Consider the following 19,619-nt stretch of genomic DNA (forward strand, 5'->3'; position numbering starts at 1 on the left):
TCTGTTAAAGGTGATTAATAGATATTAATGGTGAACCAATTGATGTATATGAAAGAAAATGTACCTTTTTAAAAAGAAGTTTAAGTGTTCCTTTTTTCTCCTTTGTCACACAACTCAGTAGCATTTTGAAGTTTTGAAATGTAGGTTACTTAGAGAGTGAGGACGTGTTTTCAGAAGGACTTTGCAAACAAAGACTCTAAAAACCGCTAGGTTTTTTACTTGTGAATAACCTTAAGTTGGGCGAGTGGTATGGGGAGGATGAAATCTCTCCACAGAACCAGGTTTTAAAGGGCAGGCTAATTCAGGCAGATGGGGTGGTCTCAGGGCTAGGTACTCCTTTTCAAGTGGTTAGGGAAATGGGAAACACATTCTCAGAAGAAAAAATGACCAGAAGTATATATGACTGCATGCATTAAATTCAAGCTAAATCTCACTAATAAGAAAAGAAGGGCAAATTAAACAATTGGGTTTTTTTCCCCCCTATAAGATTGGCAAAATGAAAAATATTGCTAATCCCAGTAATAGTGAGGGCTTGGAAAAGTAAAGGAAAAACACTCGTGTGTGTGTATGTTTTTGAAACTCTCACTGCTACCATGTGGACTCACAATGTTTCTGATACCAGATGTGTTGATTTTTTAGCACACCAAGCAATTCTCTGAAACACCAGCAGGGTGTCCTATAATTCAGTTAAACTCCAACATGAACCAGAGTTAGTGCAGACCCCACAGGTTAAGGGCTCAGTCACTGCAGCTGTCCTCCACTTCAAATACCAATCACAAGTAGTAGTCTCCAGGTTACCCACAACTTCTGTTCAACTTGGCTATAAATTGCAGGTTCCCATGACCTCCTTGGTGTCATTTGCTACAGCAGTTCACAGAACTCAGGGAAACACGTTTATCAGTTTATTATACAATAAAGTTATGATAAAAGATACAGATGAGTAGCCAGATAAAGAGGTATATAGGGCACTGACTGGGAGGGTCCCTAGTGCAGGAGCTTTTGTCCCCTTGGAGTTGGGGTGCACCAGCCCCCCAGTACATGGGTGTGCTCACCAACCTGGAAGGTCCTCAAACCCTGTACTATTGGGATTTTTATGGAGGCTTTATCACATGGGCATGACTGATTATTAACTCCATTTCCTGCTTTCCCCTTCCCCTAGGGTGGCAGGTGGGGCTTCCAAGCTTCCAATCATGGCTTTATCTCTGGTGACCAGTCCCCCCCTTATCTCGAAGCTGTCCAGGTGCCGTGGAAGTGTCCCTCAGTGGAACAAAAGACACTCCTTTTACCCAGGAAATTCCAAGGGATTTAGGAGCTCTCTGTTAGGAACTACGGTCAAAGACCAAATATTAGAACAAAAGATGTTACTAGTGTTATCACTTAGAAAATTACAAGGGTTTTAGCTCTGTTCCAGAACAGGGAGCAGTTATTTGAGAACAAAGTGGAGAAAATATCACCCTCCAAAATAGTGAAACTGGATGAATCAACATGTTTGTGGGTAGTAATACTTAATGTTTGCATAGTATTTTACATTGTCAGGGCCTTTTAACCAAGATATGAAGAGGTATGTGGAATTATCTCCATTTTATAATTGGGAAAACCAAAACTCAGAGGAAGTTCCAGTGACATAGTAAGGAACACAATGGGCTAAAGCTCGGGTCATCCTCTGCTGAGTTCTATTTGTCCCAACTCACCTGGGAGAACAGTGGTCTGACCAGATCCTGACCAGAGGTCTGATCCTTTAAATGGTTTTCTTTTCAAACTTTTACTAGTTGACAGATTACTGATAGTGATTTGGTTTCCTAGTAGATTTGTTGGAAAATGACTTCCATTCTTTATTCAGGTCTTCCAGTGAATGACTACAGTTATATTCTTTAATATTAATAGAGGGCTAGTTAACATGTTATTAAAGAATTACCAATATTCTTTATTAGAGCTGAGGATGCTTAATCAGTATTCTGTTAAGAAATCTGTCTGCAAGAAAAGCACTGCCAGGTTACAAAATTCCTATAGATGTGCACATGTGAATAGTTGGTGTATCTGTAGTTTTGCCAAAGAACACTTAGCATCATCAGTGTTGCCTTGAATTGGGTATACAGTGGTACCTCGGTTTTCGAATGTACTCTGTTCCGGAAGATCGAGTTCTGAAACGTTTGAAAACCGAGGGATCAACAGCTGACAGCTAGGCCTCAGGATCTTGCACTCAGCGGAAGCCGTGTGGCATGTTTCACTTCTGAGGTATGTTCGAAAACCAAAGCATTTACTTCCGGGTTTACAGCATTCATAAACTGAAATGTTCGTCAGTGGAGATGTTTGAAAACCGAGGTGCCACTGTAGTTTTTTGTTGATTCTCTTCTTATTATTTTATCCTCATCTGAGGATATTTTTTCCATTGCTTTTCAGAGAGAGTGGAAGGGAGGGAGAGAGAGAGAGAAACATAAATGTGAGAGAGAAACATTGATCAGCTGCCTCCTGCATGCGCCCCAACTGGGGATCGAACCTGCAACCTGGGTATGTTCCCTGACCAGGAATCGAACTGGTGACCTTTTGGTATATGGGACAACACTCAACCAACTGAGGCACACTGGCCAGAGCTTTTTACTGTTTTTAAGAAGGTGCTGTGGATTCTGCATTTAGATTTTATCCTATTCCAGAAACACATGTAATATAATGATTTTATTGTGGAAACTGTAGTGTGGCCATTGTGGCCATGTCTTCTAATGTGCTCATTCCTCACTGAGACTAGCTATGTTTTCCCGAAAAGTTCTCCTATGCCTTTTTTTTATGATACTTGGAAATCCATAAAAATACTAATTAAGTACTTTTCTTAGCCAGAAGTAAAATACAAATCAGAGGCTAAATGTTTGGCTGGTGAAGGGGGAAATAAGTTTTCCAAAGGTAACAAATAAGTTTTGCCTGCTAATAAACATTTCAGGAAAGTTGTACATTGATAATTTTTTTCTTGACATGAACTATATAAAGCGTGTTTTTGTTTGTTTTTTTAAGGATTTTTAACTATGGAGAGATTCCCAATCAATTTAGATTTGTCTTGCCAGAATTTCCTATTTTTGTTTTTCTTTTAGAGTGGAAAATTGGTCACTGCAGTATCTAACAATACTATTCAAGTCCATACATTTCCTGAAGGAGTTCCAGATGGTATATTGACTCGCTTCACCACAAATGCAAACCATGTTGTCTTTAATAGTGATGGTACAAAAGTCGCTGCTGGATCTGGGTAAGGCTCTTTGATATCAGAAAAGGAAATAATGTTAGAACAGAATGGTCTCATTCATTGCTTTCAGCTGTCAGATTTCACATTTTCAGTACTCTCTTCTTTTTTTTTTTTTTTTCACTTAATTTTTATAGTAAAGTCTTTTTAACTAGTAAAGGTTTTTGAGGACAAACGAGCTTCTTGTGAACTGAGATATGTATATTGCTTTGCAGATAGTCTATTTATTAAATGATGAAAAAGACTGGGGAAAGATGATAGTTTGATACAAAATTTAAAAAATTATTTCAGGTGGAACCGGGCCTGTACAGTCAGGATTTTTGTGGTTTCCCTTGGTGTTTATTTGTCATAGGAAAACTATGTAATTGATGAGTTGCCAAGTTGGAGTAAAAGGTATAGTCCTTTTAAAAATGGTTATGACTAATTGTATTAGCAGATAATAGAAACCTAAACTGTAATTATGAAAGCCACTTAGAAAGTATTTGTATTTTAACATAATGGGAAATCTTGACTTGACTTGTAGCATCTTTATAGAACAAAACTAAAAGGTCAGTCATTAAATTTAGCTGTCAGATTTCACAAGTTGCTTTAAAGAAATTATGGCATTCTTGTGATTTTTGAAATATTTGGGTCAGAGCTTTTAGGAGAGTCTTTTGTGTTGGCATTTATTTATGTACATTACTCTTATTGTTCATAGTGACTTTTTAGTCAAAGTTGTAGATGTGATGGATTGCAGCCAGCAGAAGACATTTCGAGGACATGAAGCCCCTGTTTTAAGTCTTTCCTTTGATCCTAAGGATGTCTTTCTGGTAAAAATTTTTCCCCCTCTTTTTGAATTTTTCTGGGTTATGTTTAAAGTTGTAAGAGAATTACCAAAAAATTTCACACAGTTGATAAAAGACAGTTTGATTTATTAATTGAACGAGTTTCCATATAGTATATGGCTGTAACTAGAGAAATCTATTGTTTTATTTCTGCAGGCATCAGCTAGTTGTGATGGGTCTATCAGAGTGTGGCAAATTTCAGATCAGGTAAACTCATCTGTTTGAATTTAAAAATTTTTGACCATTTCTATAATATACTGAGTGTTATATATTGTATTATTTGGTCAAATTAATAATTCTTTTTTTAAAAATATAGTTTGTTTCTTTTGAGTAACCTTAGAAACTGTTTTTGTGATCAAATTCCGTAATAATCTAATGCAAAAGTAAGTATGTAAAAGCCTGATTGCTTTTGTACTCAATCACAGGGAAATGATAGATTTATATTTTACTTCTTTTAAAATATATCTTTATTGATTTCAGAGAGAGGAAGGGAGAGGGGGAGAGAGAGATAGAAACATCAATAATGAGACAGTTGTCATTGATTGGTTGCCTCCTGCACGCTCCCGACATGGGATTGAGCCCGCACCCTGGGCACGTGCCCTGATCGGGAATCGAACCATGATCTCCTGGATCCTAGGTCGATGCTCAACCACTCATCCATGCCTGGCCAGGCTATATTTTACTTTTTAAGTTTTATAAATCAATGTGGGAAATTCAGTCATTATATGTTTATAAACTAACTGCCATCTTTTGGGCCCTAGATGTTGGGGATACAAAAATAAAATAAAGCATGGGCCACATTTGGAGAGTCACATAACAATTATTCTAACCCGCCTGATAAAAGTTTTTGTTTCTTTTTGTTTTTTTTATTTTTTGCTTGTGTTTTTGTTTGTTCTCAATAAAAGTTTTAAAGGCGGTATGAAGAAAGTACTCTCTGGATTGGCAGAGGAAAGTTTATTCTTCCTCAGGCAATCATAGAGACCTTGGCATTTGTAGAGATGTGGCTGATGAAAAAGTATCTCCCACAAATATGCCTCAACGGCCACACTTCCTTCTCCTCATTCTTGAACTATTTAAAAGGATTGACTTTGGCCCCAGCCTCTTTGGCTCAGTGGTTAGTGTTGGCCCATGGACTGAAGGATCCCAAGCTCAATTTTGGTTAAGGGCACATGCCTGCCCTGTTGGGGCGTGTGTGGGAGGCAACCAATGGACGTGTCTCTCTTACATCAATGTTTCTCTTTCCCTCTCCCTCCTTTCTGAAAAGCAATGGAAAAATATTCTTGGGTGAGGATTGAAAAAAAAATTAGAGGGATTGACTTTGACACCATAACATTTTATAGTAGATCTCTAAAGTTTATTTTTATTTTTTGTTAATACTTGACCAAGGATATTTTTTCCTTTGAGTTTTTAGAGATAGTAGAAGGGAGAGAGGGAGGAAGGGAGAGAATGGGGGGGAGAGAGAGAGAGAGAGAGAGGAAAGAGATAGAGAAACATCAGTGTGAGAGAGACACATCGATTGGTTGCCTCCAGCACGCATCTGACCAGGGCTGGGGATCAAACTTGCAACCCAGGTACATGCCTTGACCCGGAATCAAACCCCTTTTTGGTATACAGGCCGACACTAACCACTGAATAGTACCAGCAGGGCTGAAGTTTATTTTTGTAGAAACTTAAAGATTTTAATATAATGGTTTTTGTGTGTGTGTGTATATGTTTGTTTATTCAATGAGTATAGTGTTTACTTATTCTACATAGGAATTTTTTTTTTTTAATTTAATTATTTAAGACTTGTGCTCTTTATATCTCTGAAGGACTTAAAATAATTTAGATAAGTCAAACATTGTCATAATTAGATTAAAGTGAATTAAGTTGCCTTTTTTCTGAGCTATATATCAATTTGAAGAATCCACGTATTAAATATGTTCAGTTCTGCATATCTTTTGGGGAGAATTTTTATAAAGGGAAGTAATTTTTTTCTTCTTTTTAATCAGACATGTGCTATTAGTTGGCCACTGCTACAAAAGGTCAATGATGTGATAAATGCAAAATCAATTTGTAGACTTGCTTGGCAGCCAAAGAGTGGGAAGGTAAGTGACTCTTATTTTTCCACCTTTTAAAAAATTATTTGTTTCAGTTCTTATCAAGTTTGAATGTGAGAATAGTTTTAAAATCATAACTATTTTATTTGGATTATAAATTTTTGAGCCCAGCCAACTAATTAATATTGAAATGTTTTAAGAAACATTTAAGCTTTTTAAAGAGTACATTTTGCATGAATGAATGAATTTTATATTCTTCTTTACATTCATGTTTAATGGAATGACTCTGGAAACAGCCTTGTTATACCCACTCTTACCACCAGTATTTAACATTTTGGAGGTATCCTAGCAGATACAGTTAGACACTAGAAAGATATGAGAGGTTTGGATGGAGGAAGGAGAATGCTTATCTGCAAATGAAATGCTTGTATATAAGGAAATTCCAAAGTGAACTGGGGGAAAATTGAGTAAGGTAGCTGTAAGCAAAATTAATATTCAGGACCAGTAACAATCTATATACAAATAATAGCCATTTAGAAAATACAGTTGGAGAAATAAAACACTTATTTTTTAAAAAAATTTATATCAAAAAAGATAAAATAACTAGGGATAACTTAATAAGAAATTAAGGAGAACTTTAACATGCTTAGCAAGAGAGTTAAAGAAGACTTGTTAAATAGAAAAATATATCCCATCCTTAGAAAGGAAATTTTTCATATAAATAAAGAGTTAGTTCTTCCCTAAATTATTCTGTAGTTTAGACAACACTCAAATATAAAATATCAGTAAGATGTTTTGGAAAATCAGATAGTGCTGATTATATAGTCCATATTGAAAACTAAAGCCTTGCCCGGCAGGCGTGGCTAAGTGGTTGAGCATTGACCTAGGATCCAGGAGATCGAGGTTCGATTCCTGGTCAGGGCACATGCCTGGGGTTCGGGCTCAATCCCCAGTTTGGGGCATGCAGGAGGCAGCTGATCAGTGACTCATCATTGATGTTTCTATCTCTCTCTCCCCCTCTCCCTTCCTCTCTCTGAAATCAATAAAGATATATTTTAAAAAAAGAAAGAAAGAAAGAAAACTAAAGTCTCAGAAAAGTGATGGAGTCTAACCCAGTCAATATAACATTATGATGCTATGGGAATTAAAAGTTTGCTACTGAATGAATAAACAGATACCTATTAAACAGAGAAATGGATCCAATATACATGGGAATTTAGTGTATGGTAAAGGTGGGAAAAGGAGATTAATAACTGCATTGGCAAAGGGCATAAATATCAGGAAGTGAGAGTCATTGAGGACCATCTTGGAGACTTCCTATCACCTGGTGAATCTGCTCTATTCTTTCAACTTTTTTGTGTGTGAATTTTTTCAGAAAAGATTAATAAATTTAACAATATAATAAGTAAATATTTTTGGATGATAAAAAATACTTCAGAGTCAAAGGACAAATGACAGACTGGGGGGAAAAGTTTGAAACAATATGACAAAAAGCTAATTTCATTAATATATAAAGAGTTCTTACAAATCAATAGGATCCAAATAGAAAGATGGGAGGAACACCCTCCTAATTATTGAATAGGATGCTGCCCAATTCATGAGATGTATGAATCACTTAATAAACCTAATTAGGTCTTAAAAAAAGAAAGAGAGATGGACAAGGACATGAGCAGGTAATGTATAGAAAATGATATATAGATGGCTTTTAACTTGAAAATATATGCAACCTTTCTTACTGAAAATTGAAGCTATAGTGGTAGTCAATTTTTTTTTATCAGATGGTCAAAGGTCAAAAGTTTGATTATATGCTTTGTGGAAGAGGGTATGGTGGTTTTTATCAGAATTAAAGACCAACAGTACTACTTTCAGGCTTATATCCTATAAGCATATTTATACATATGTACTACCATATGTATAAATGTTACACCATTGCTTATAGTAAGAAAAGATTAGAAACATCCAAAATATTCATTAATAGAGAATTAGTGAAATAAATTGTGGTATTCCTGTATGTCCTCACATGGAATAGTCTTCAGAGACATTAAGTAAAAAAATCAAGCTGTAAAATAGTACATATAGAAAAGTGCTGCTGTTTATTAATTGTGTGTGTGTGTACTTGTTTATACATACATAAACGTTCTTGTATAGCCTATACTTGTATCTGCCTTCGGGAAGTAGAAACAGAATTTAGGTATGGGAGGGAGACTTGCTTTTCAATATAATCTCTTTTGTGTCATATGAACTTTTTGCATTAAAAAGTGTACATTTTGCATTAAAATAATAAATAGTTGGGGAATCCTGAATGTATTTTTCTTTGCTTACAGAACATTAATCAGATTAATTTAAAAATAATAAAATTAAGTTTTCCTGTTTGTAAATAATACTTTTTTTTTTATGAACATGGAAAGAATATACTGTTTTTATTTTTCTACTAGTCTGTTTCTTTGGAAGAATACATAGGAAGATAAATTTCTTTTTCTTAAGATTTTCAAAGTATTCTGGCTCTATTTTTTTCCTTCTAGTAAATGAGATGAATTTTTAGATTCAAGGGGCTTAGATACCGTAAGAAGTCGTATTAAAAATACTAGTAACTACAAATATTCTGTTTTTCAATGCAGGCAGCAGAGTGACTATCACTCAATCTTTGCTTATTAAATTTTAAGTTATTTTCTGAGTTGCCAGTTAAAATATAAATTTGCTCTTATGTTTTGTAAGTTTATTTGTATTAATTTTCTGCCTTTTTCTTTTCAATTTAATGTAAACTTTTGTTTAAACTGTTTATCTTATCTAATAGTTACTAGCAGTTCCTGTGGAAAAATCTGTTAAGCTCTATAGAAGAGAAACTTGGAGTAATCAATTTGATCTTTCAGATAATTTCATCTCTCAGGTAGGTTTTGTAAGTGACACTTTGAGTAGGTTAAAGGGAGTATTTAATGCATATTTTGCCTAAATACAGTTGCAGTTAAATATTGTTAGAAATGGAGAATTCTAGACTTGTGCATGTGTCCACCTTCTGCCCCTCAGCCTTTCTTCTTTTAGCTAATAACTGGAAGTAGGTAGGACTTTGCTAGGTCCTGTCTGACCTTTCTTCTTTGTGAAATTTAATAAGAAGATCTTTTAATTTATAAGAAGTCTAATAAATTTAACCCTAGCATAGTATTAGAACAAGCTTTTCTCACCTTATCAGTAATTGACCTTTATTTTTTAATGAGTTTTACTGAAACTTGTGATCATAGACTCTGGATTTTTAGAGCAGGAAGAGTTGTTGGTCTATATTCTCTCTCTCTCTCTCACTCTCACTCTCACACACACCCATTTTGAAGTTAAGGAAACAGAGGCCCAGTGGGTGAGCAGTGGCTTACTAAAGTTCACTTCACTTACTAGTTCTCTTTATCTTGATTTTGACTGCAAAGGCTACCTTGTGTTATTTCTCTTCCCAGGATAACATTTTCTAGATTTTGCTTTTAAAATTGTGCCAGTATAATTTTCACATGATAAATTAAAACTGTTTGTGGTAGTTGAAAATTACTGAAAAAGAAAGAAATAAGCAAACTTTGTCTTACCATTTATATATCAGCGTTATATATAGTTATAAGTTATAAGTTAATGGAATACATGAAATAAGTGTTATATATAGTTATATATAGTTATAAGTTATAAGTTAATGGAATACATGAAATAAGTGTTATAAAAATTAGAGTTTGGTGAGTGTTTACTTTCAAATTATACAAAATTGTTATTGATTATTTTTCTTTATAGACCCTCAATATAGTAACCTGGTCTCCTTGTGGGCAATATTTAGCTGCAGGGAGTATTAATGGTTTAATTATCATTTGGAATGTGGAAACCAAAGATTGCGTGGAAAGGTATGATTCAGTGTATCTTTTGTCTCTTTCTTGCTTATTTCAATTAGACTTTTATTTGTCTTATAAAACATTTCAAATTTGTAATTATTAAATTGTCAAAATGTAAACAAAAACCTATTAGTGTGTCAAAAGTCATTTAACCATTTTATTTATTGATTGTTTTGGCCCTGGCCAGGTAGCTCAGTCAGCTAGAGCATCATCCCGATAGCCAAGGTTGTGGATTCAGTCTCTGGTTAGGACATATGCAAGAATCAACCAATGAATGCAAAAATAAGTGGAACAAGAAATCGGTGTTTCTCTCCAAAATCAATAGATATTTATTGATTGTTTTATTTGACCATTTTATTTATTTTTAATATTTTTTAATTACAGTTGACATTCGATATTATTTTCTATTAGTTTCAGGCTTATAGCATAGTGGTTAGACAATTATATAATTTACAAACTGATTCCCTTGATAACTTAAGTACCCATCTGGCACCATATATAGTCATTACCACTTAACTTTTTCTTACTAAAATTTACCTAAAGAAATATATAGTTTATATTTTTCTTGACAGTGTTTTAAGAACTTACTTTTTAATTTTTAGGGTGAAACATGAGAAAGGTTATGCAGTTTGTGGCCTAGCCTGGCATCCTACTTGTGGTCGAATAGCTTATACTGATGCAGAAGGAAATCTAGGGCTCCTGGAGAATGTTTGTAACCCCAATGGAAAGCTATCAAGCAGTAAGGTAATAAGTAATATGGTAGAACAGTTTCTTCAAAGTCTTTCTGTTGTTATATGCGTTTGGAAAGCACCACCAACTACATTACTTTCTTGGAAAATTACAATTCATATGATTATATTAGATGATCAGTAATGATCCTATAGTAAACAAAACTGTTTAAACTTGTTTAACCTAATGTTTCCCAAATATATTTTCCTAAGAGACTGTTTTTTCCTCCATATAATACCTATTTATATCCCTTGACTTCCCAAGGAATACCTTTGTGAAACACCGTTTTCCTCTCCTGGTGTTCTGGGGATTGTTAGTTAAATACAGGCATACCTTGGACATATTGTGGGTTCAGTTCCAGATCACTGCAATAAAGCAAATATTGCATAAAGTGAGTCTCACACATTTTTTGGTTCCCCAGGGTGTATAAGGTTATGTTCACACTATACTGTAGTCCATTAAGTGTACAATAGCATTATGTCTAAAAAAACCTATATACCTCACTTAAAAATACTTTATTGCTAAAAAATGTTAATCTTCTCCTGAGCCTTCAGTGTGTTGTAATGTTTTTGCTAATGGAGGGTCTTTACCTTCAGTTTGTTAAAAAAATGCATTTATCTGTGAAGCACAATAAAATGAGGTATACCCATAAATGTTTTATACTTAAAAATTAGTTAATAGTTATAACTTAGTTTTAGCCTGTAACCTTTTTCTGCTCTGAATTAGCCTTAACTTTTAGAGCTCCCCATATACCTGTGATGCTTAGCCAAGCAGCCTTACCGAAGGCTTGCTTTTAGCAGTCCACCTTGAAGACAAATTATAAAAAGAAGAGACAAAAAAAGAAAAGCAAAATAGTCTCTCTTGTTTATACCTCCTTGTTTTTGTTCATTATTCTCCCTGCCTGGCAGATACACCCATTCATATTTCATGTCTTGGTTTAGACTTACAGTTAAAGATTGCAGACTTTATATTTCTGCTCAGATACCTGCTACCTGAAACCCTCATTGGAACTGCACTAAAGGAATTTTTTTTAATGCACAATCCCACAAGGTTAAGGAAGACAGTTGAAGTGAATATGGTAACACAGTTTTGGAAGCTGGAAAATAGAAAGATGATTAGAAACTAACTTTTACTTTCTCAAAAAGTTGAATCCTAAGACCTCATTGGAGGAAAACTGAGGTGCAGTTCAGTTTGTTTGGATGACTCCCCAAAGACTGAGAATCTGATAGCACTAGGTACTTCTAAAAGTAGAGCTGAAGACATAAGCAAGTAGATCCCTCTGGTCTCAACATCAGTGTGCACAGCTGGGTAACTCCCCTCCCTCACCACCATACACATTCTGCTAGAATGCTGGAGATTTATTCTTTAGTAAAGGTAAAGTAGAGAAAGTTGCCCTGGCTGGATAGCACAGTTGGTTAAGCATTGTCCCAATACAACAAGGTTGCCAGTTTGGTCCCCAGTCAGGTACATACAAGAATCAACCAATGAATGCATAAGTAGGTGGAACAACAAATCAATGTTTGTCTTTGTCTCCCTCCCTTCCTCTTGCTCTCTCAAATCAATTTTAAAAAAAGATTACTAACCCTGCCTTTATTTTTAAAAAAATAGAGATGGTCTTTGATCCCGGCATACTTAATAATTTAGTGGCATTGGGTGAAAGGGGAATACTTTACTGAAGAGAATTAAATAAAAGTGTATATGCTTAAATGTTGAAATTCCCAGTTCACGTTTTATACTTGGCTCCCAGATCTTTGTCAGCCAGTCTTATGCTTTTCAGGCCGGAGACTGGAAGAATCATCTTAGGGAAATTTGTTCAAGAAAAAAGACCTAAAGAGAGAGAAGATTCTTAACTCCAGAAAAAACAAAAAGTTGTAAAAGAAAGGAAATATGATCATAATATACCACATCTGTAAAGTGAGAATCAGAGTAATGTCAGTACCTAGAGTTATTGTGAGGATTAAATAAATTTTGTTCAAAGAATTAGAGATCAAAACGGGGTGATCAAGAAAATTCATGTGAATTTTGTAGCCTTGTGGTTGGAAGATCAACACAGTTTTTAGAGAGCTAGAGTGGTCCAAGGAAACTTTTATGGAGTGAAGGAAACATTGCCACATTAAAAGATCTGATTAATCCTACATCTTTTCTCAGTAAATTTGTAATAACATCATTCTTCAAACATCAGAAACTTAGAATCATACACCCTGCAAGACATCCAGAAATAATTCACCAGGTGATTGTTGAGAGTGAAGTAGTTTGAGATCCTGCTGAGGGCTCTATATTTCTAGGACCATGTAAGTAGTACAAAGACCTAAAGATGGCATTGCCTAATAGCCAAGACAATTGGTGTAAAGAAGACATTGTAAGGCTATAGAGATGCATGGAGAATAACCTACCACCCAGTGACAACCACATGTTCAAAACAATCCAGTCACAGATGGACTGGGGAAAAATAGCTTGTAATGATTTTTTCTGGAGAAATGTGCAAACTCAAATAGTTAGAAATTTCTTATAACTTGAGAAAGATTCTCACTTTGACATAATTAATCCTGGAAGCTAAAGAACGTGTTAAAAATTCCTACAAAAGCAAAAAACCCAAGAAACATTCCAACTTACCCAGGAAGCCCTGACTGCTTGCCTAAGTGGCTCCTGCACTCCCGTATGCACCCAAAACTCAGGAGCTGACCAAGGTCCTGTCTGAAAAGTACAAAGCTCTCCCAGGGCAGGTGAAACTGAATGTATTCAAGATTTCCAGAAGGAAAAAGAAGAGTTTGAGGAGAAACCGGCTCCGTGTAGGAAGGACTACCCTGATCTAGTCCAGAATTCCAAGAAATCTGTTGTCCCCCAAAAAGAGTCCAACCAAAGCCCAAAAGAAGTTTCAGGAAAATGTGAAGGTGAAGTCTTCCCTGAAAACTATTTTTCCAAGAAGTTAAAATTTCCTGGAGGGCCCAAGAATCCCCCCAGTGAATACATACCAGAAGTTTTATCAGGATTTGTGGTCAAGTAGGGGGCTGCAAGATCTCCCCCTGAGGGAGTACATGGTGGAAATTGGCAGATGCTGGCAGCACATCCTGCAGAGCCAAGAAGGAGCAGTATAAGAAGCAGGCTGAGGAGCTACAGAAACTGTACATGGTGAGCCTGGATCACTGGCTCAAGAGTCTGTCTCCTGAAGAATACACTGCTTGCAGAGAGAGAACCCATACTAAGCATAAGAACATGAACATGAATGGAGGCCCAGACCCCAAGATCGTCAATACAGATCTGTAATCTCCATCAGCAAGGATTCTGTAAGAAGGGCTTTGACAGGAGTAGGGGCTTCAGGCTCCAGAGACAGAATCATCAGAGACTATTGGGGGCCATTCTCATGTCTCACAGGGAACAGAAAAAAATAAGGAAGATGGGGAAAGGCAGAGAGCAGTAGCTCCTCAGACTCCAGCAGTGGTGATGAAGATGAAGAATGTGAGGGCAGCAGCTCCAACTCATCTTCCTCAGGAGACACCTCCACCTCAAACTCCAGTTAAATGGTGGACAGAGAACTTTCCAGCAAAACTCCTTGGCATTGCCATCACATTAAAGGGTTCTTCTCCCTTTCCTCTTTCATTTTCTTCCTTCTTTCCTTCCTTCCTCAAAAGAAAATAGGATTTGTTGGAAAGAAGAGATCTTGTACAGGACCTTCTGACTCTCCTCTATACACCAAATCCACCCCCCAGAGAAACTCCATGCAGTTAAGGTTCTTGGAATAAACAATGAGATAATTGGCTATGGAGCGTACACTGGATTGACTGAATCAATGATTAATTCTGTTGAATTTCTTTGCCTCCTTTGTTTTTCTATTGGTTCTATTCTGTTTGCTTCTATAAACATCAAAAAACAAACAAAAAAACTAGCTTTAACTGAGATCATTGAAAGCAAATATGTCTTACCTAAGTATTTTGTTCAAATAAAAGTAAATAAGAGAATATCTTATAATTAAGGACTTGTAGGTGACTTCTTTTCTGGGAAGTGACTTTTCAGGGCATAAAATCTTGCCTTGTATTTGGGTATGTACAGTATTTCTTTACCTCTCTATCCTATACTCCTACCCCATTCATAGACTATAAGGCATTTAAAGTAAAGACTAAGTCTTATATAAATATAATCCTCATAAATATACTTACTAATTAATTCTTATCAGAGCATTGCTTAATAGAGTTTATAGATGCATATTAAAAGATTGCCTTTTGAGTAATTGAGTTTATCAAAATAGTTCACTAATACTTTCTAATCTATTTGTTCAAGGTATCTAGCAGAATGGAAAAGGATTATAATGATCTTTTTGATGGAGATGATACGAGTACTGCTGGTGATTTTCTAAATGACAATGCAGTCGAAACCCCCTCTTTTTCAAAAGGGATTATGAATGATGATGAGGATGATGATGTCATGCTGGCTTCAGGTCGCCCTAGACAGCGAAGTCACTTCCTAGAAGATGATGAAAACTCAGTTGGTATGAATTGACTTGTGGATATGATGATCCATTCTGTTGATTAATCTTTTCAATTTTTTATTAAAACTATTATTTAAAGTCATTATTGATTTTTGTAGAATGTAGCTAAAGCAGTATGTAGAGGGGAATTTATAGCATTATATACTTACGTTAGAAAAAGTTTCAGATCAATGAGCTAAATTTTTGCTTTAGCAAAATAGAAAGAGAAGAGGAAATTAACCCCAAGCAAGCAAAAGAAAGGAAATAATAAATAGCAGAATTCAATGAAATTGACAGTAATAAAACTATTTAAAAAGTCATTGAAATGAAAATCACTTTGAAAAGGTAAATAAAATTGATAAACCTCTATCTTGATTGATCAAGAAAGAAAAAAACATATTACTGATACAAGTATGAAAAAGGGGTCATCACCATAGATCCTATAGACCTACACTATCCAGTATGGTAGCTGGTAGCCACATGTGGTTATTGTGCAGTAGAAATGTGGCTAATTCAAATTAAGAAGTGATGGTAAGTGTATAATGCAACCAAAATTTCAAAAATGGTACTAAAAAAAGAACGTAAAATACCGTAGTCAGTTTTTCCATTGAGTACATGCTGAAATTCTATTTTAAATGCAATATATTATTAAAATTATCGGCTTTTACTTTTTAAAATATGGATACTAGAAATTGAAAATTACACATGTAGTTTGCATTATGTTTCTGTAAGACACCACTACTATTAATATCATAAGGATAATGTTATATTATTAGCAACTTTGTAGTCATAAATTCAGCTTAAATGAAGTGGACATATTCTTTGAAAGATACGAGCTCCCAAGCTAACTCAAGAAGAAATAGAGCCCGGCCAGGTGTGGCTCAGCAGTTGAGCGTCGACCTAGGATCCAGGTGATAAGGGTTCAATTCCCGGTCAGGGCACGTGCCCGGGTTGTGGGCCCGATCAATGACTCATCATTGATGTTTCTACCTCTCTCTCTCCCTCTCCTTTCCTCTCTCTGAAATCAATAAAGATATATTTAAAAAAAAAAAAATAGATAACCTGAATAATACTATATCTGTTAAAGAATTTGAGATTGTAATTAAAAACCTTCAACAATGTACAGTGGTAAATTGTGCTGCATTTAAATCATACTGGGTTTATAGAACAGTAATCCTCAAATGATTAGGTCTCAAGAGCTCGTTGTACTGCTATATATTGTTTTTGCTGGAAGTATATGAAGAAAAATCAGTCCCACACAAAAATGTAGTTTGAAAAGGAAGAAGTATTTTAATAGCCTATTCAAATAATTGTGGATATACTTCTTTGATACTGTACCAGAAAACTCAACACATGAAAGCTTCTTAAATATTACTTGCAATGTGAAATATGAAAACTTTTCTTTCTTTTTTTAAAAAATCTATTGATTTTAGAGAGAAAGAAACATTGATTTGTTGTTCTACTTATTTACGCATTCGTTGGTTGCTTCTTGTATGTGCCCTTACCAGGGATTGAACCCACAACCTTGGTGTATTGGGATGATGACTCTAACCAACTGAGCTACCTGGCCAGGGCTTGAAAACTTTTCAACTCTGTTACATTAAATCCATTGGTCTAACTTGAACATTGAATGGATCTTTTACCATCTTTGATTTTGTACCGTATGCATTGGTAATTTGGTAAATACTGGTTCACTGAGGTTTGTGGACCTTCCTAATATGGATGCATTATCCAAAATATATTTGTTAGTATCAGCACCAGTCTCATCAGAAGTTTTTAAATATTGGGAAGCAATCAAGCTCATGGTGGTAGATATAAGTTTTTCAGTATTCTGATTTTTGTTTGTAAGCTCAAATTTTATCATTGGCAACAAATTCTGTCAGTTATTCATTTTCAAGAAAATGTTTGTCAGGTACCCAGATCTGTATACCCATAGTTTATATGGCATTCTTTCAAGTAAAAATGGTGTTTCATGAAAAAAATCAGTTCAGCTTACAACTCAATTGCTCAAATGCTTTTTCCCCCCAGCCATTATACTTATTTATATACACTTCCATTTTAGCACAGAGAACATTAAAAAAAAACCTGCGAAAGCATCAAGATTTAATAAAATTATATTCTTACTGCAATTGAGTGGTGGTTAATGCATTGGCCACTAGTGGATTGGTGCCTGTGCCTTGATTAATGCTAAGGCACCAGTAGTTTTGCCCTCCATCGCTTTTGCACCATCACCGCAAATGTTAACAAAATGAAAGAGGCAAATAGCATGTTATATTACTAAGTATGAGTAAAAAGGTTATTAGAGTTAGTTCATAATGTTTTTCTTTTTCCAGGTCATTGGTATTTATGATTCTCTAATTATAATCCTTTGTATTTTAGATATTACAATGCTAAAAACTGGTTCTAGTCTTCTCAAAGAGAAGGAGGAAGATGATGCAGCAGACAGCATTTATAATCCGCCTCTCGTACCATCCCACAGGCCATTGTATGATGGGCCTGTGCCAACCCCCCGGCAAAAGCCGTTTCAGCCAGGTTCTACGCCCTTGCATCTCACTCACAGATTCATGGTAAGCCTTGGATCTACACATAACTTTGAAATAGTTTTACCTACTTTTAAGCGTTTTATCTCACTATAGCTAATTAGTTTGGTAAAAAAAATTTTAAAAACATGATTTTTAAAAAACTGGCCTGGAGCACTTTGGTTGATTTTAATTTTGTGGTTGTTTTATGGTTAACTCACAAGACTTATTAGTCTTATTTCAGCTTTATTATTGAAAATGGTGTTAAATAAATTTTGCTCTGCATAATGATATATAATGAACCTAAGTAAATGTGACTGTATCTTGTAATATATCTGGCTATACTTCTAAACCTTATTTCTCATATTGTATTAGTTTTTATATAGGAGATTATACTGACTCCAAAAATGCTAGGTGGAAGATATGTTTTGGAAGGCATCTCTTATAGTATATTATGTGGTACATCTGTGAAAAAGAACTATCTGCCCCCCCCCCGGAATGTAAGCACCCCAAAGATAAAGCTTTTTCTTTTTTGTTTACTGATAGCACTTAGAACAGTGCATGGCACAATAGGCATTAAATATATATTTCCTGGATGGATGAAAGAATACTAACTTTTTGTCTTAACTTTGAAAACTAAAAAAGTTTAATATTTTGATTTGTTCATTATTTGAGGTTTTCCACTGAGGACTTTGCTTATTGTCCGTTTTGAAAGGTATAGGCCTATCAGAAATTTATATGTAAATAGTGAAAGTGATGTTTTATTTCAATAAAACTTTGCGTGAGTAATCATCAAGTAATAAATCTTAATTTTTTATTGTCAACTGTTTTATTTACATAAAATTATATTTGTGGTAGAGGAAAGGAAACACTAGGGCCTTTTGTGAGCCTATAGTGTATATCAGTGGAAGAGAAATTTTCCTAAATAGTATCAATTTGTGTTGCTTTAAAATGTATATACTTATTACCATAATATACACCAGTTATTTGGAACAGAAAAATATGCTGTCATTTATAACCATACTTTAAATTTAGGGGGAAATTTTTTTGAAGAATATAATTGTTTGGTTGTTCAAAGCCAGTTATAAAGTGGTTTTTAAATGATAGTAATGTAATTAAATGAGAAATATTCCATTTCCTAGTAAATTTGTGTTACATGTACTTTCTGCTCATGAAGATAGGCATAATTAGTTATTGTAGCTCTGCTGTTACTACTGTTTCCTGAAACTGTTTAGAGGTAGGTGAGCTGTTGGTCGCACCTATAGCTTAAACTTTGATGTAGACTGAATTGTAATATTTGTTATTTTGTACCACTTTGGCCTACTGATTCTCAGAGCTTTGGTTTTTCTCAGACTTGTATTTAACCTTACGTGTTTGTAGGTGTGGAACTCTGTTGGAATTATTCGCTGCTATAATGATGAGCAAGACAATGCCATAGATGTGGAGTTCCATGATACCTCCATACACCATGCAACACATTTATCAAACACTTTGAATTATACAATAGCAGATCTTTCCCATGAAGCTATTTTGTTGGCATGCGAAAGCACTGATGAACTAGCAAGGTAAATTTGACATTATTAGGAAGAATTTGTCACTTTTGAATTATTAGATACAGTTGTTGAAATTCAATACAAAAACTTAATAAAACAAAACTATACCTTTTATAGTGTGGAATTTCAGAACAAAGAGTTTAGTATAAATACCAGCGCGCCCATAATACCCCAGAACATGTGTGTTTTTGCCTAGTTGTCCCTGTGTTACATTCTCTAACTATGTGACAAAATAACATGACCTGAATTGTAATACAAGACAAGTGGGACTACTTTGTTGTTGTTTTTTATTAGTTTAAGAATAATATATATTAATTGTAAACAAACTTAAGTACAGAATTTTTAGAAAATGAAAGTTTCCCCCAGAATTCTACTTAGATATATTTACTGTTAACACTATAATATGTATCCTT

The 19,619-nt window shown here is 34.9% G+C and overlaps 1 protein-coding gene and 1 pseudogene across 2 annotated transcripts in view; both read left to right on the forward strand.

Annotated features, from left to right (window-relative positions):
- Positions 1–19,619, forward strand: part of WDHD1 (WD repeat and HMG-box DNA binding protein 1) — a 56,990-nt gene that overhangs the window by 9,943 nt on the left and 27,428 nt on the right. For both annotated transcript variants that reach the window (XM_016198143.2, XM_016198144.2), the window contains exons 3-12: positions 3,081–3,232; positions 3,924–4,035; positions 4,207–4,257; positions 6,042–6,137; positions 8,884–8,976; positions 9,849–9,955; positions 10,546–10,687; positions 14,948–15,155; positions 17,514–17,701; positions 19,034–19,218. In XM_016198143.2, the coding sequence (XP_016053629.2) occupies positions 3,081–3,232; positions 3,924–4,035; positions 4,207–4,257; positions 6,042–6,137; positions 8,884–8,976; positions 9,849–9,955; positions 10,546–10,687; positions 14,948–15,155; positions 17,514–17,701; positions 19,034–19,218 (1,334 nt within the window). The remainder of the gene's footprint in view (positions 1–3,080; positions 3,233–3,923; positions 4,036–4,206; positions 4,258–6,041; positions 6,138–8,883; positions 8,977–9,848; positions 9,956–10,545; positions 10,688–14,947; positions 15,156–17,513; positions 17,702–19,033; positions 19,219–19,619) is intronic.
- On the forward strand, positions 12,895–14,915 carry LOC148094079 (upstream-binding factor 1-like protein 1; annotated as a pseudogene).

The sequence above is a fragment of the Miniopterus natalensis genome, chromosome 1 (assembly GCF_054644295.1).
Source record: "Miniopterus natalensis isolate mMinNat1 chromosome 1, mMinNat1.hap1, whole genome shotgun sequence".
Lineage (NCBI taxonomy): Eukaryota > Metazoa > Chordata > Mammalia > Chiroptera > Miniopteridae > Miniopterus > Miniopterus natalensis.